Source organism: Apium graveolens, chromosome 1 (assembly GCF_009905375.1).
Source record: "Apium graveolens cultivar Ventura chromosome 1, ASM990537v1, whole genome shotgun sequence".
NCBI lineage: Eukaryota > Viridiplantae > Streptophyta > Magnoliopsida > Apiales > Apiaceae > Apium > Apium graveolens.
In genome coordinates, this window is record NC_133647.1 from 187,732,734 (window position 1) to 187,749,613 (window position 16,880).

Below are 16,880 nucleotides of genomic sequence, written 5' to 3' on the forward strand. Positions count from 1 at the left end.
ATGAGTGGCAAAAGCATAAGTGGCGGGCCCTCCTCCCTTCAATCAACCCAAATCACTGTTTTTTACTGTGTTTGTTTTCCCATCTTTCCCCTCAATAAGTTTACTTCACAAGGTTTTAGTTTTTACTCGGTTCGATTCCGCCTTTTCTTTTTCTTTTTGCTAAATTCGATTCCACCTTTTCGTTTGCAAGACATCGAGACATTTCTCTATTAATTTTTAAAATTAACCAAATTTATAAATAATTTATTAATCACAATCACGGTTATGAATATAATCAATTAATCGATCAATCTCACCATCAATACATATCAGAGCAAACAAACACAAACACATCACAGTTATGAATATAATTGATGTTCCGGTGGAGCAGACAAATTTAAAGAATTCGAATATTACTTTTACGGACTTTTGAACATAATTTTCACACCATTTATAACATGGAAACTCATGATTAATGCATATCGAATTCAACGACAGATCACTTGTCTCTATAATATGAAGGTAGTTTATTATTTCATTTCAAAAAAAATATTTATCTTTTTCGGTAACTTTATAAATACATTGGTGAAAATGGAGAAAGAGTTGGGTAAGAAGTGAACTAAGAAGTGGGTCCAGTAGGAATGAAATTCACTTTAACTTGCGGAACTGACAAGTGCCTATCCATGTGAGTTTAGGACCGTTTAATAGAAGAAACAGCCTCCACCTAAAACAACATAAACAAAATAAAAAGGACACGTGTACACCTAGTCCCACATCAAATTGTCACACACATGACAAATAGCAGCTTCTCTCTGCTACACAACTCTCTAAAAATCTTGTATTTACTCATATTTTTTTGTACAAAGAGCTCTTGTGTGGGTATATATACACGCAAACTTTACCACCGTCTTCTTTTTCTCTAGAGATCTCCATTCTCATAAATATATCCTTTTATTCTCTCCCTCACAAACCATTGCTATCATTCTATTATTCCCTTGCATAAATTCTCACTAATATAACTTTATAATCTTGCATTAAATTATGGCTGTTCTTCTAGTTGGCCTAGTGTTCTTGCTTTCAATGGCTGCTCAGTCCAGTAAGTTTCTTGATTTTTATTTACTTTTTTGGTCATTTGCTAGTAAATTTGAGATGGGTTTTTTGCATTTAGTTGAATTGTGAAAAAAGATTGGATTTTTATGAGTTTTGTGTGATTTTCTTGAATTTCCTTGATTGATGGAGCTACTGTATATGCAAATTTGAGTTGGGTTTTTGCATTTAGTGAAATTGTGAAAAAAAGATTGATTTTTTTTGAGGTTTTTGTATTTTTCTTGAATTTTCTTGATTGATGAAGCTATGTATTGTATATGCAAATTTGATTTGGGTTTTTTTTGCATTTGGTGAAATTGTGAAAAAAGTTTGAATTTTGATGAGATTTTTGTGATTTTTTTGATAGATGGAGCTACATATTGTGTATGCAAAGATGGGTTGAGTGACTCCGTGTGGCAGAAAGATATAGATTATGCTTGTGGAGCTGGAGCTGATTGTTCAGCAATTAGTCAAGGTGGTTCTTGTTTCAATCCCAATACAGTGAAAGATCACTGTAATTATGCTGTTAATAGTTTTTTTCAGAAGAAAGGTCAAGCTCCTGGAACCTGTGATTTCTCAGGCACTGCAACTCCTACTGCTACTCCACCAAGTGAGTTTTCCATGTCTTGTTTCTAGTTTTGATATGTAAATATACATTCTTTTTCGAGATTGTGAGCATATTTCTGTTGTTCTTGTTAATTTTGGTGTACAGCTCTTGCTACTACTGGATGTGTTTTTCCTTCAAGTGGCAGGTATGTGAATTTTCACTTTCATACTTTGTGTCATATCCAAGATCTTGTTTTTTCAGCTTGAATTTAATGTGTTCAATTTTAGATATAGACTGTTTGTACTACAGTGTGGAAATGATTTTGAATGCCATAAATGAGTATGTCCCTGTCTTTTTGAATTTTCTTGTGTTTGGAATTGTACAAAGATTCTTGATTATGATGGTCTGGAACAGAGGGGATTGTTTGTAAGCACTTTAAAAATAAAGTTTCGTACTCCTCAATCTGATTCCCTCTTTTTTTGACTACTTGGTATTCGGTTGCTCTTTTTTCTTACTTGTTACTTTGAGGCTCTTTCTCACCGGTGATTGGTGCCTTGACAAATATAGGTATTTAGATGTGTTCATCTGTCATTTGCCAAACATTGGTTTCCTTCTGTTATATTTCTAAACATATATGTTAAAGTGTTGGCTATATTTTCTGGAATACTCTTTCTTATTGTAGGGTCTTGGTCCTGCTGATGGAATTATTATCATCAGTTACTCTGTAGTTTGCAGTTCACATTGATAATACATTTATTCCATGGTGGCAGGAAACTAGCTATATTCCCTACTTTGTACTATATTTTTGGTAGCTTGGTATCAGTGTCGAAGTTCCCTGGTTTACAATTTAGAATTAACAGCTTAAGAGGTTAACATTATCTTCCATAATTGTTGATTCTTTGCAGTGGAGGAACCCCGACCACACCTGGCACCGGCACACCAGGCACAGGTGTTCCCGGCACTGGCACACCAGGCACAGGCACGCCCGGGACTGGAGCGCCAGGCACAGGCACGCCCGGGACAGGAGCGCCAGGCACAGGCACGCCCGGCACTGGCCCGCCAGGCACAGGCACGCCAGGCACAGGCACGCCCGGCACTGGCACCCCCGGCACTGGCACGCCAGGCACAGGCACCCCCGGGACAGGAACGCCAGGCACGGGCACCCCCGGGACAGGAACACCAGGCACGGGCACCCCCGGGACAGGAACACCTGGAACAGGCACTCCTGGTACGGGCACACCTGGATTTGGGAACCCAGGCACAGGAACACCCTCAACAACAGTGCCAGGAAGTAGCCCATTCCCGGGTCTTGCTCCAACAGGAGTCACCAATCCTGACGGCAGTGGTACTGCAAACCTTCACCAATGCGCACACTTGTTTTACTCTTTAACATCGACATTCTTGTTTTCGGTCTTGTTCTGCTTCAAGCTTTAAATAAAGAATATGACAGGAAATTAGTGGAGTTTCTTTAGTGTCTGAATTCTGTTCTGCACCAAAGTGGACCTTGTTGAGGAGAGGGCTTTGTTGTTTTTTCCTCTATGCTAAAAGGGACGGGAATTGGATTCCCTAGCTAGTAGCTGTTGGTTGAGTAAGGAATCTGATCTTGTTCGTTCAAATTTATTCCATTTGTATATCTAATGAGAGATTGTAATATTAACCATGATCGGTATTTAGCTTTTGCTTTGTGCCCTTTTGGCCTTTTAATCTCTGTTGCTGTGCTGTGTCAGTTTCAATCACATTCAGTTTTCTAGCTTAGCCAAAATTTGTTGCAGTACTTGCTTAAGTATCGTGAGCAATTTAGTCTTAAATGTTGATCCATTTCGCTATCGTTCTTTGTTAGTGTGATTATTATGTGATTGTGTGTGAGAATCGGAATCTTTCCTTTTAGGAAAGGAATAGATTGTGAGTTTGATTCGTTGTGATTGATGACCTTAACAGTCTACCATACCATGATGTCCAAGCTATTCATCACTTTCCTAACACCATTCCGACTATTATGTTGCTTCAGAACTGCCAGGTGAAGAATCATCAAAGATTTTATCAAGGAAAAAATGAAAGAACATATGAACGCAACAAACACAGGATGAATATTACTTACTATTTTTTTTTTGGCTAAATGGATACTTACTATTAGCTATTAAGCTATAAAAAACGATTTCTCTAAATGTGAAGAAGTGAAAAAATGTGTCCGTTTGGGAAATTTTAAAAATTTAATAAGTGGTTTAAAAGTGATAAGTATATAATACTTATAAGTTAGTTAAGTGTTTGATTAATTTTACTTACAAGTCATATTTTTTTTAATTTAAATGAACTAAAATAAATATTTTTTAAATATTAATATCTTAATTCATGACTTTTAAATTAACTTAATATTTAAAAACATAAATTTAAAAACTAAAATTAATAAAAAAATTAAAAATCAAAATAAGTTGAGAAAAAGTATGTCGTTATTAATATTTAACTTATCAACTTATAAGTTATAAATTCAACTTATAAGTTGGGTCGACAAACACTCATGTCAATAAGTACTTACCTAATAAGCCACCGATATCAGTTTATGCATGTTGCATTATTTCGCTGTTTATCCTTTTTATTCTTTGCAAAAGTATTCTTAGACTGGTCTCGTACTACACATCAGGAAATATTCAACAACCATTCCCTCCGTATTAATATTTAAAATTGAGTGATGGATAGTATTTTAAAATTTTTATCTAGTATAATTTCATAATTTAGTTTCAATTTTTTTTTTTAATAAAAGTTCAAATATTAAATTTTATTCAGATTTTTTTTTGATTCTTGCATTAAAATATATCCCGAATTTTTAATTTCAAATGTTAAAAATCTAGTATTACTTTTTAGTTCAACTTCCTCATTTTGATGCTGTGATTCATAGGTTGGAATGGACAACGGGATGACAGATGATAAACTCTTAAAAGTTGTGTATCTAACTTTATACAAGATGCATATATTTCAATTAGACATTTCAATATTTTATTTTGAGATACTGATTCGTGAATTGGGTATTCAATATAATTTTTTTTACAATACCCATTTATCATAAAAATGAAATATTCATTTGACAATTGGGTATCCCAAGTGTTAAAATTAGTCATCCCTTCTGAAAATTAATATTTTTAGTCATTTCTTCCAAACATTGTTATTTTTATTAATCTTTACCAAAAAAATATTTTTTTTCACATTCTTTTGATTTTAGTAGTCTTGCAATCAATGATTTAACAATTTTAGGAATTGGGTTCCGTGTACTCATGACACATAATAGAAAAATTTATTATTATTTTGACAATTATGATGGTATTATCGCATGACACACAATAGAAAAATTCATTTTTATTTTGACAATTATGATGGTATTACCGTTTTATTGACGTCCTTATTCGATGTTTTATTTTGCAAAAGATTTTTCTGGTTTGTACCATAAATTTTGACAATATTATTTTACAATTATTTGTTTTCTCAAAATTTGTGAAGCCTGAGGAGTTGGATTGAATTATTTATACCATTTTCAAATATTAATAAATTCAGTATAAAATCCGGTCCGGCCGTGAACACCAAATGAGCCTCATATTTTGGGGAAAAAATCCAACCCACTCTAATTTTTTCAAAAACCCGGTCCTTTTTTTAAAAAATAAAACCTGGTTTTTTAACGCCCCCGGTAAGTCGCTAGAAAATGGTACTGTAATGTTTTGGAGAACGGAGAGTGTAAATACACCAACGTCCTAAATTATTCAGTAAAAAAAAAAAAGGAACAGTTACTGTAATTCAGACATGGACGGAGAACAGAGAACTCGACCGGCGGCTCCACCACGGAGACAGCAAGGAGAGACCGGAGATTCCACTAATCCTAATTTACCTGTGCTTTTGCCGTTCATCGCAATTTTTGCATTAGTTAGTATTCTTATTTCCTTGTACACTAGTCGATAATATTAAAATTCGGTGCCCGAATTAAATCTGAGAAAATTTGATTAATGAGTTTCGAACTTGAGACATCTGTTAGGTTTTTAAAAGTCACAAAATGACATTATATTTAACGACTATTTCACCTAAAGTTATTTATCAAGCTAAACGAAATTGGTTCATATATCATTGTAAGGGTCACTTGCAAATTTTATTGGTATTAGTCAATTATAGCACATTTTAGGTTTGAAATCTCGATATCTTGTTACGATGCCAGGAGGGGTATACACTAGGTTACGATACTAGGGATTTTTTGTAGAATTGAGGAGTGGATTGCTGAGGCATGTCTGGGTAATATGCATACTAAAAGTTATAATTTGAGAATTTTAGGGTTTTCATGAATAGAGCTTGAGTGCGAGACTAAAAGAATTATGTTGAATGTTACCATATGTTAAGGCATGGACTATTCCAAACGACAACTACTTAATATGTATGTTATTCTTACGTGTTGATACTTTTAGCTATGTGTAATATTATTTGGACGAAGGGAGCTTATACTTTTTGAATTGATTAGATTACCTGCTACTTGGGAAATACATATGTCATATGTGCATTTAACTGTATCAGTTTTAACATCGAGATTGAGCTCTTAGTAGATGTTATTTATTTATTTATTACTTATTAGAGAAGACTGGAACTAACAATTTTCCGTGTTCCTGTGAGGAACTCGGATGAAAAAAAAATTCACCTATTGTTAGGGTAACCACAGTTCTAAGCTCATAGGTTCATAAGATTCAATGTTCTAACGTTTTTTTGTATAGTCGTGCATTTGTGTTGCTTAAATCCGTTTGGACTGTTGATCATAGATTCAGTCAAGGTACCTAACATTCCTTAATTTGTAGGTTCTGATTCCATCATTATTAGATGTGACGAGTAGCTTATCTATAGTACACCAAGTTCCAGAAGGCCAAGTTGGGGTTTATTGGAGAGGAGGTGCCCTGCTAAAAACAATAACGGAACCAGGTTTGATACAGTGCCTTATTATTGTACAATCTGTATGCTTATTGGTCGTCTCTGGAGTCTAGAAAGTGCTGTCTTATCCTGATTTTATAGGTTTTATGATATGGATTTGTAATATTACAGGCTTTCATTTGAAACTGCCACTTATAACCCACTTTGAGCCTGTCCAAGTGACCCTTCAGACAGATCTGGTAAATCTAGTTGTATTATAGCCAAGAAATTGAAAGGAAGAATGCAACGACCTTTAATCGTGATTGCTGATATTTTTCTCTTATAACTTCCATATATTGCTATTATTGTTTTCAGGTGAGAGATATTCCATGTGGGACAAAAGGTGGTGTGATGACTAACTTTGAGAAGATTGAGGTGATTGTCTGAGTTCATTGTTTGTCTCATATTTATATCCAATAACTGCCTTAATTGTGATATTTATATTTACTGTCTGCTCTCAGGTTGTTAATCGCCTAAAAAAGGACTATGTTTATGAAACACTATTGAACTATGGCGTAGATTATGACAACACATGGATCTACGACAAGATTCACCATGAGATTAATCAGTTCTGCAGTGGCCATTCCCTTCAGCAAATCTATATTGACATGTTTGATCAGGTTAGCAATTAAACAGCTTTGATGTTGATTAATGAGTTTAGGTTGTCACTCTTTCAAAGTTTTAATGGGATCATCTTGTTAGCTGAACAATCAATCAATTCCCTATTCCTAGTGTTGGTGATCAAGGAATAGACAACACTTGGTTGTAGCAACAACAACTACACTGTGTCTATCTTGTCTTTTTTCCTTATTAAATTCCGGTGTCAAAGATACGCCGTATTCAAGATACACACACAATCCCCATGCTCCCACCTCCGATCACCTTTTTCTTAATAGCCCATCTAATTTTTCCTTACCTCTTCTATGATCCAATCACAATCCTACCCACTCTATACACTATACACTAGGTTCGTGTATTAGAAAATCCCCAAATTTCTAGGTATAAACCCTAATTGAGTTTCAATTGGGTATAACCCACTTTTGACCCATTTACCTAAATTGTCAACTCTACAGTTTAATCAATATAATTCATGTTCTTAAGTAGCAATCACACACGTTGCTGTATACGCCACTTGTGATTTAACAACGTCGGCGCCGTTAAATATCTCGCCGGAAAGTTGATCGGACCCGTCACCGGATTCATCAACCGGCTCTCTCGTCTTGTCATCTGACATGTAAGTCTCTGTGAAGTGCAAGTCACTTCGATTTTCTATCATTCTGTTTTCAATCATTGGTATTCAGTACTATCACATTCAGTACCTTTTCTTAATATTATGGACAAACAAAAATTAGGGATGGCAAAATAATCCGATCCGACGGATATCCGATCCGAAACCCGAAATTTTGGATTTACTGAAACCGATTTTTTGGATTTGGATTTGGATTTAATTTTTAAACCCGAATTTTTTTGGATTTGGATTTGGATATTAGGTATTAGGTTTACCGATCCGAAACCCGATCCGAAATCCGAAACTCTATCCGAACCCGAAATCCGAAAAAACCCGAATTATATATATATATTATAATATACATTATACATATTATTATATAATATTTAGAACATATATTTTTATATTTATGTTAAAAAAATAACTAATTATAAAGTTTAATGAAATACAATTATTCAATCATTTAAACGGGTGATAAGGTTTATAAGGTTAATTAAAATATCTTTTAGTAATAAATCTAAAAAAACTGGGTATCAATTGAGTTGATTTTTTAAATATTAGCTATACAATTAATGATGTGGTGGGGTGGTTGAAGATGACACGTTATAACTCTTTCTTTACAAGTCGCGTGTTCGATCCCAAACACTTGCAATATCAATAATTATACAAATTTTCAGATTTCGGGTTCGGGTTTCGGGTTCGGGTATGAATATCTAATTCAAAAAAAAATTCGGGTTTCGGGTATACCCGAATCCGATCCGAAATCCGATAGATCGGGTTCGGGTATTTTTCGGGTTCGGGTATGGATAAAATTTTCGGGTTTGGATATGGATTTTGCAATACCCGACCCGATCCGACCCGATTGTCATCCCTAACAAAAATCAAACTTGCAAGAAATGGAGGAAGCATTCGCGAATATACAGATCGAGGATGAAGAGATTGGGGGTCTTAGCTATGAAAATGATACAGAAGATTTGAGCGAGATTGATACAAAATGGTGTTTAGTGGGTCGTTTCTTACAGACTACCTATCGATTTCCAAGCCATGCAACACAAGATGGCATCTCTCTGGAGGCCAGGCAAGGGTATGTATTTGAAACAACTGGATCTGAATCGATTTTTATTTCAGTTTTATCATGAAATTGACATAAAAAGGGTCGTAGAAGGAAGCCCATGGATGTTCGGACGCTTTCATCTTGTTTTGCAACGTCTCAAGGAGGGTGATAACCCAAGAACTGCGGAGATAAACAAGATTAATTTGTGGGTGCAATTGCACGATATGAGTGTAGGGTTTATGTCACAACGTGTGGCAACTGATATTGGTAACTACCTGGGTACATATGTTGATGGGGATCCTAATAACTTTGTAGGAGTCTGGAGAGAGTTTTGGCGTATACGAGTTTCAGTGCCATTGGATGTCCCAATAAAACGTCGAATGAAGCTACGTAAATCTGAGAAGGAATGGTGTTGGGTGAATTTTAAGTATGAAGCTATTCCCACATTCTGTTTTATTTGTGGGATAATTGGGCATGGGGAACGATTTTGCGAACGAATCTTTGATACCCCTCTAGAAGCTATTGAGAAACCATATGGTGCCTGGCTTCGAGTAGACTCGAGGAGGAGGACTCGTACCATGAGATCGAAATGGTTGCGCAATGGTAGTGGTATTCCGGGGAATAATTCAGGTGGGAGAGGCGGCGGTGTGACAGATAAGGTAAGTACCGTGAATGTAGGAGAAACGCAACAGCCTAGCAACAAATTAGGGATTGAATTTCAAACTTCCACATTGAATAAAGGTGTGATTGTAGGGAGTAGTGGTGGAAATCAGGACAACTTCAATATGATTGATCATAATTTGCCACCTGGATATACTTTAAATACAGCATTGAAAGGAAATATAGTTGGGCCGGATAGCATTCCGGTACTGGACCCTAAAAGACGTCGAGTGGACTTGGACTCGGGGTACAATCAAAACATTACCTTGACCCACGACCAAATCACAGAGATGGAACCAGTAGCAGGAGACATGCACGTTTCAAAAACGAGTTATTGGCGGGTGCTGCAGTGCAGGCCCGCCAGTCATTATGAATGTCCTAGCTTGGAACTTCCAGGGATTGGGTGCCCCTGTGAAAATTCAGTTCCTTAAAAATCTAACCCGTATGGAGAGGCCAACGTTTCTTTTTCTTAGCGAAACTATTAGCAGTTATATTAAATTGGAAGAGTTATGTAGTACTCTTGGTTTTGAAGGATTGATTGATGTTGATCCGCAAGGCAAAAGTGGTGGCATCGCTTTGTTTTGGAGGAATGCTGACACTGTTAACCTTATGAGTTTCTCTCGATCACATGTTGATGTGACAATCAAGCAGAATGAGCAGTGTACTTGGCGTCTAACTGGTGTTTATGGTGAACCTATGAGATCGCAGAGGCACAAAACATGGGATCTTCTGAGAAATCTAGCAAGGGATGCGAACTTACCGTGGTGTTTAGTTGGTGACTTTAATAATGTAACTTCACAAGTGGATAAGAGGGGAGGAGCACCATACCCGGAACACCTGATAGATGGGTTTAATAAATGTCTACATGATGCTGAGCTTATTGATCTCGATTTAACCGGGCACCAATTTACATGGGAGAGAGGTCGTAACACTGAGCATTGGATTGAGATTCGACTCGATAGGGTGCTTGCTAATGCACAATGGCTGAATATGTTTCCTATGGCTAAGGTGTATAGTCTTGAAGGCTCCCCTTCGGATCATAGTCCTTTATTGGTCATTCCAGAGCAGTAGAGTAGAGGCAACAAGAAAAAGCCATTTCACTTCGAGAATGCCTGGCTTATTGAGCCGATGTGCTACCAGCTTATTCAGAGTTGCTGGGAGGAGAACTCTAGCAGCAGTGTAATGCAGAAAATGAAAATTTGTGCTGAAAGTTTGGAAGTCTGGGGAAAAGAAATCACAGGCTGCTTTGGTAAAAGAATTAAAGATTGCAAAGCAAAGTTGAAGCTGCTAAGAAATAAACATGATGATCAGTCAATGGCAGAGTATGATGACACGAAAAAACAGCTACACCTGGTATTGGATCAAAAGGAAATTTTTTGGCGTCAACGGTCAAAACAGCTATGGCTACAGGCTGGTGAGAAAAATACCAAATATTTTTATGCTTCGTGCAATCACAGGAAAAGGAATAATCACATTCAGAGGCTTAAAAATGATGATGGAGCTTGGGTTGATTGGAAAAGTGGGTTATAGGAGGTAATTAAAGAATATTTTCAGCATTTATTCACCGCTGAGCAGCAGCATGTGGCGGTCGTTCTGAACCATATCCCACAGTCAATCTCTGCTTCTCAAAATGCTGAGTTCAGTGTTCTAAAAATCGGCCGATTAACCGATTAATCGGCCGATTAATCGGAGTTCGGACGGGTCCCGTCTCGATTAATCGTTAATCGGGTCAAAGTACGGTTTTTTGAAAAATCGGTCAAAAGTCGGGCAGTTCGGAAAAAATCGGCCGAATCGGGTCAAAAATTGGCCGAATCGGTCAAAGTTTGAAATTAATAAAAAAAATATTTTTTTTAAAATAAAGTTTTTTTAAAATAATCATTAACATTTAATAATTAATATTAATAATAATATATTAACATATTGACTCTTTTACACACGGAAACAATCGTATATTCTTATACGATTTGAATTTGTACGTAGTAATTTCTAATTATCAAGTAATATTAGTGAGTAGTGAGTAGTAATTAATTAGTATAAATTACTTAAATAAATTATGGACTCGTGATGGTAGTTTTTTTTATAAATCTTACTATTAAAACATCAATATTGAATTAATGATATGTGATTTTATTTTTGTAAATCTTATGGAAGGTTAATGACATTTAAATAGAATTATTTTTTATTATGTATTAAATAAATTTCTTCCGATTAATGCCCCGATTAATCAATCCGATTGATCACCGATTATCCGATTAATCACTGAAAGGTCCCTCCACCGAACAATTCCGATTCCCGCTTTTTAGAACACTGGCTGAGTTGCTTAAACCTGTCTCTGATGAAGAAGTGAAGGAGGCTCTATTTCACATGCACCCTGACAAAGCTCCGGGGCCTGATGGTATGACCCCGACGTTCTTTCAGAAAAATTGGACGGTTGTAGGAAAGGAGCTGATCCTTATGACAAAATATTTCTTTACTACTGGTCTAGTCGGAGAGGGAATGAATGATACAAATATTGTGCTTATCCCGAAGAAAAAGCACCCGACTACTTTGTCAGAGCTTCGTCCGATTGCTTTATGTAATGTCGTGATGAAAATTATTACAAAAGTAATAGCGAATCGTATGAAGAAGGTGTTGGAAACTGTTATCTCGGATACCCAAAGTGCGTTTTGGCCAGGGAGATTGATTACTGACAACATCATGATTTCGTTCGAGATCATGCACTACTTGAAACGTAAGAAGTTTGGAAAGGAAGGATATATGGCCCTCAAGTTGGATGTCTCAAAGGCCTACGACCGGATATAATGGAAGTTTTTAGAGGGAATGTTGTTGGCAATGGGTTTTAGTGGCTGGTGGGTTTTTCTGATTATGCAATGCGTATCTACGGTGCAGTACAATATAGTTCATGGGGAATTTGAGATTGGCCCCGTTATTCCTAGCAGAGGATTGCGCCAAGGGGACCCCTTGTCACCCTATCTCTACATTATCTGTGCGGAAGGTCTATCATCTCTTATCAAATATTATGAAGCTAAAAGGTGGTTGAAAGGCATTCGAGTTTGTAGAGGAGCTCCAGTAATTAGTCACATGCTCTTTGCCGATGACAGGTATCTTTTTTGTAAAGCAGATACGGAGGAAGCCCTTAAAGTTTTGGAGGTTCTAACTGTCTATGAACAAGCTTCTGGACAGAAAATCAATAGAGGTAAATCCAGAGTTTTCTTCAGTGCTAATGTGATCAATATAATAAGGAGGAGATCTATCGGATGTTGAACATTAATGAAGCAGACAATTCTTCGAAATACTTGGGTTTACCGAACATATTGGGGCGTAACAAGACTGTGGTGCTTAGTTATCTACGTGACAGGGTGAAAAATAGCATCCAGAAGTGGACTGCAAAGAAAGTTTCTAAACCATCCAAAGAAATTTTGTTAAAAATGGTAGCTCAGACCCTCCCTTCTTTTGCAATGAATGTTTTTCTTCTTCCGCTGGAGCTTACTCGAGATATAGAAAAATAGATGGCAAAGTTCTTTTGGGGCACATCGACAAACAATGGGCCTAAAATCAACTGGATGTCTTGGGACAGAATGGCTAGACATAAACACTCAGGTGGATTAGGCTTCAGACATCTTCGCGACTTTAACTTGGCTATGCTAGGGAAAGTTTGTTGGCGCTTTATCACGAATGCAGATAGCCTGGTGACTCGCGTGTACAAAGTTTGTTACTATGCAGATAAGAATTTCTTGGAGGCCAGCTTAGGTAACAGCCCTAGTTTTATTTGGCGAAGTGTTATGGAGGCTAGGAATGTCATTACTGCGGGGTCGAGTTGGCGTATTGGTACTGGGGAGTCTATCTCTATTCTGCAACAACCTTGGTTAGCTAGTGTGGATAATCAATATATTATTACTGAGTCGCCTTCAATAATAAACCAGAAAGTGGCTTCATTATTTTGTACTGGTACCAAAGAATGGGATCTGGAAGTTATCCGAAACATTTTTGTTGAAAGAGATCAAGAATGCATCATCAACACTACTGTAGAAGCCGACCTTGACATGGATATTTTATGTTGGGATCTCGAACATTCTGGACACTATTCGGTTAGGAGTGCTTACAAGATGCTTCAACGACAAAAAACTGACTAGAATGGGGAGGCTAATATGGCAGTTTGGAAGATGTTATGGAACATAAAGGCCCCTCCAAAGGTCATTAGTGTCATATGGCGAGCTCTTAATCGATGTCTTCCAACCAAAACTCAGCTGCAAAGTAAACATGTGCCAATTGATAATTCTTGCCCAATGTGAAATGAACAGGAGGAGTCCATAAACCATGAACAGGAGGAGGAGGAGTAAACATGTGCCAATTGATCACCGTTGATGCAACAATCTTTAAAGATAAGGGATGTTCAGGTATAGGCATTGTTGCTCGTGCTCAGGGTGGTTATCTGCTTCAAGCTAGGACCAAGCTTTACTCAGAAGTCTTGCATCCTTCATTAGCCGAAGCGTTAGCAATAAAAGAGGCCTTAAGCTGGATGCAGCATATGGGATGGACTATGGTTACCATTAAATCCGACTGCCTTGTAGTAGTTCAGATGATCAGAAGTTCAGCCCCCATGCGCTCAAGAATTGGTCAAGTAGTTCAGGATTGTAGGGAGATAATAAAGGAGGCAAACAACCTTAAGTTGTACTTTATCAAACGATGTGCGAATATGCTGGCACACGAACTTGCTCATGTGTCTCATATGTACCCTGATCGTAGTTTTGACTGGAGTTCAGTTCCAGTTAATGTTAGAAATTGTATTCAGTATGATTTGGAGTAATGAAATCTGCATTCTGTCAAAAAAAAAAAATTCAGTGTCAAAGATAAGTATTGTTGGGGGTATGACAAGAGAACTTCATATCTGAAGTGAATTCTATAAGTAATGCATTGTTGGGAATTTTGGCTTGGATATTATTATCATATTATATTTTATTTGAATGGTTGTTTTTATACTAATTTTTCTTAATCGTCAATTGAAATTTGAGCACCGATTTTCAAAATAGTGGCCAAATTTTCAAATTTTCAAAATAGTGGCCAACTTTTCTTCCCGCCTTTCAAAAAAATGGTTGTCGTCAACTACTGTTAAGTCTTCTCCGTTAACTAATATATTTAAAGTGTAAATTGCATACCGGTGGCCGTACTTCACACTTATTTTTAAAATAGTGGCTACATTTTTAAATTTTTTAAATAATGACATTTTTAAATTTTGCATTGTAGAAAGAGTTTTAAAATTATCACTTTGGTTATAAGTTTTTTCAATGGGTGGATACTCTTCTTTATATATTTGGTAAAATTTTTATTCATATTTTTGTGTGAGGAGGTGGAAAAGATATAAAAGCCGGGCACTTGATTAAATTAGAAGAAGTGAAAAAACTGATAATTATTTAAGTTGTGTTTGTACCTATTTGTTTAGCTATATCATATGTTTTTTGTGACGATAATGATGTGAGTCCGGGTAGCAATTCGACGAAATCATTCTTTTAAAAGGTGAAAAAAGATTTCAACAATTTATAAAAGTTTAACCACTATTTTGAAAATAAGTACGAAGAACAACCACCATTCTGTAATTTACGCTTTAAATATATTATTTAACGGTGAAGACTTAACGGGAGTTGACGGCAGCCATTTTTTTGAAAAGCGGAACAAAAAGTTAGCCATTGTTTTGAAAATTTGGCAACTATTTTGAAAATCGATGTAAAATGCGGCCACTCCTCTGTAATTTACTCTTGAAATTTTGACTGAACAAAGTGAAATTTTCAGATTGATGAGAGAATGAAAGATGCTCTTCAGGCTGATTGCACACGTTATGCTCCAGGTATCGAAATTATAAGTGTGCGTGTTACGAAACCTACCATCCCAAAGAAAATAATGCGGAATTTTGAACAGATGGAGGAAGAACGTACCAAGGTACTGTATCTTTTCATTTTCAAATATGCTGTATTCCTAAGCTTTAGGTAACAGCCTACCTAACATAGTAGTAAGTACTAGCTCTTTAAGGAAACAACTACATATGTAGAAGGCTGATGTAACAAGTGCTGTGTAATAAAGGTTCCCAGGGGCTTTACAATGTTTGTTAATCTGAAATTTCTTCAAGTACGTCTGAAACTTTTGTTTGTCTAAAGTTAAATTATGCACCCTCCCTCTCTTACCCTCTTATATATAACACCATTGGGTGTAGCCAAAGATCAGATCAACATTGTTCATATAACACCGTTGTTTGTAGCACCTGCCTAGTACATTGCTCATCTCTAACACCTATCCTCTCTTTGGCTTGGTATTTATGGTTCTTCCTTACTAGTTCTTTTTATTTTTTCTTTGTGGCTGGTGGTAAGAAATTCAGCATGCTGGTTTGATAGGCCTCTGCATTAATGATGAATATGTAGCGATGAAGTAGTCATCTGTAAGTGATAATGACTTATGAGTTACAAATGTTTTTGTGCAGGCTTTGATTGCAGTAGAGAAACAGAGGGTAGCTGAGAAGGAGGCAGAGACTCAGAAGAAGATAGCTGTAAGTGAAGCTCAGAAGCATGCACATGTTAGCTCGATCCAGATGGAGCAAAAGTTAATTGAAAAAGATGGTGCAAGGAAGGAAGAGGAAATTGCAAATGCTATGTATTTAGCCAGAGAAAAGAGTTTGGCAGATGCTGATTTCTATAAGTACAGTTTATTTTCTTTTCTCTATACGTAATTCTTGTGGGTGTATAGACGTAGACAAGTATATGCATAGATATCATTTAAAAAACAGCTAGTGACAATGTCTTTAATCTATAGAACAATGAGAGAAGCAGAGGCAAACACATTAAAACTTACTCCGCAGTTTCTCGAGCTCAAGTTCATGGAAGCAATTACTAACAACTCCAAGATATTTTTTGGAAACAAGGTATGGGTCTAATTTCTCTCTATATCCGCCTTAATGAAAGCACATACTAGCCAAAAGAAAACTGTCTCTCAGTTCATTCTCATGAGTTTTTTTTCTGCAGGTACCAAATATGGTTTTTGACCAGAGACTTCTGGGAAACTTTTTCCAAGATGAAACACCAAAGGAAAAGCTGGAATCTTAGTTTAAAGAAGTCTTGGATGCTTACTTCAAGATTAGGCGGAATATAGGTCTTAGCATCAGTTGGAGCGGTGAAAATTAAATTATGCATGAAAGATGAAAGAGATTATTTTTGGTTAGGATAACTTGGGAACTCATCTCCTTGTGTAGTTTGGAATTTTTTTGTATTGGTGTCGCAAGGGCCATCATGTTCATCTATGAGGACATGATTTTTACTTGAATAATCTGTACTTAGTAAATTGCCTCACTAGTGTCTCTCATGTCTTATGTCTGTTTTAAGCTGGGGAGTACTTTGTTTAGACACCAGAGTCCAGAC

The 16,880-nt window shown here is 36.5% G+C and overlaps 2 protein-coding genes across 2 annotated transcripts; both read left to right on the forward strand.

The window, feature by feature from the left end:
* Positions 1-852: 852 nt before the first annotated feature.
* LOC141673541 (uncharacterized) lies at positions 853-3,301 on the forward strand. The gene is made up of 4 exons (XM_074480292.1): positions 853-1,075; positions 1,433-1,675; positions 1,778-1,817; positions 2,518-3,301. Exons 1-4 carry the CDS (start codon positions 1,021-1,023, stop codon positions 3,044-3,046), a joined length of 867 nt encoding a protein of 288 aa, XP_074336393.1. The 5' UTR covers positions 853-1,020; the 3' UTR covers positions 3,047-3,301.
* Positions 3,302-5,314: 2,013 nt separating this feature from the next.
* On the forward strand, positions 5,315-16,811 carry LOC141723008 (uncharacterized). The gene is made up of 9 exons (XM_074525069.1): positions 5,315-5,518; positions 6,430-6,550; positions 6,671-6,738; positions 6,854-6,913; positions 7,000-7,158; positions 15,268-15,414; positions 15,950-16,164; positions 16,279-16,387; positions 16,488-16,811. The coding sequence occupies exons 1-9, from the start codon at positions 5,399-5,401 to the stop codon at positions 16,566-16,568; spliced, it is 1,080 nt and encodes a 359-aa protein (XP_074381170.1). The 5' UTR covers positions 5,315-5,398; the 3' UTR covers positions 16,569-16,811.
* The last annotated feature ends 69 nt before the right edge of the window (positions 16,812-16,880 follow it).

What these genes read in the sequence shown, in the direction of transcription:
- LOC141723008 (XM_074525069.1), top strand. Translation starts at nt 5,399, where the DNA reads ATGGACGGAGAACAGAGAACTCGACCGGCGGCTCCACCACGGAGACAG. An exon ending in TCATCGCAATTTTTGCATTA is followed by an intron (nt 5,519 to 6,429) that starts GTTAGTATTCTT and finishes CTTAATTTGTAG; the next exon opens with GTTCTGATTCCATCATTATT. An exon ending in TGACCCTTCAGACAGATCTG is followed by an intron (nt 6,739 to 6,853) that starts GTAAATCTAGTT and finishes TATTGTTTTCAG; the next exon opens with GTGAGAGATATTCCATGTGG.
- LOC141673541 (XM_074480292.1), top strand. Translation starts at nt 1,021, where the DNA reads ATGGCTGTTCTTCTAGTTGGCCTAGTGTTCTTGCTTTCAATGGCTGCT. An exon ending in TCCTACTGCTACTCCACCAA is followed by an intron (nt 1,676 to 1,777) that starts GTGAGTTTTCCA and finishes TTTGGTGTACAG; the next exon opens with CTCTTGCTACTACTGGATGT. An exon ending in GTTTTTCCTTCAAGTGGCAG is followed by an intron (nt 1,818 to 2,517) that starts GTATGTGAATTT and finishes GATTCTTTGCAG; the next exon opens with TGGAGGAACCCCGACCACAC.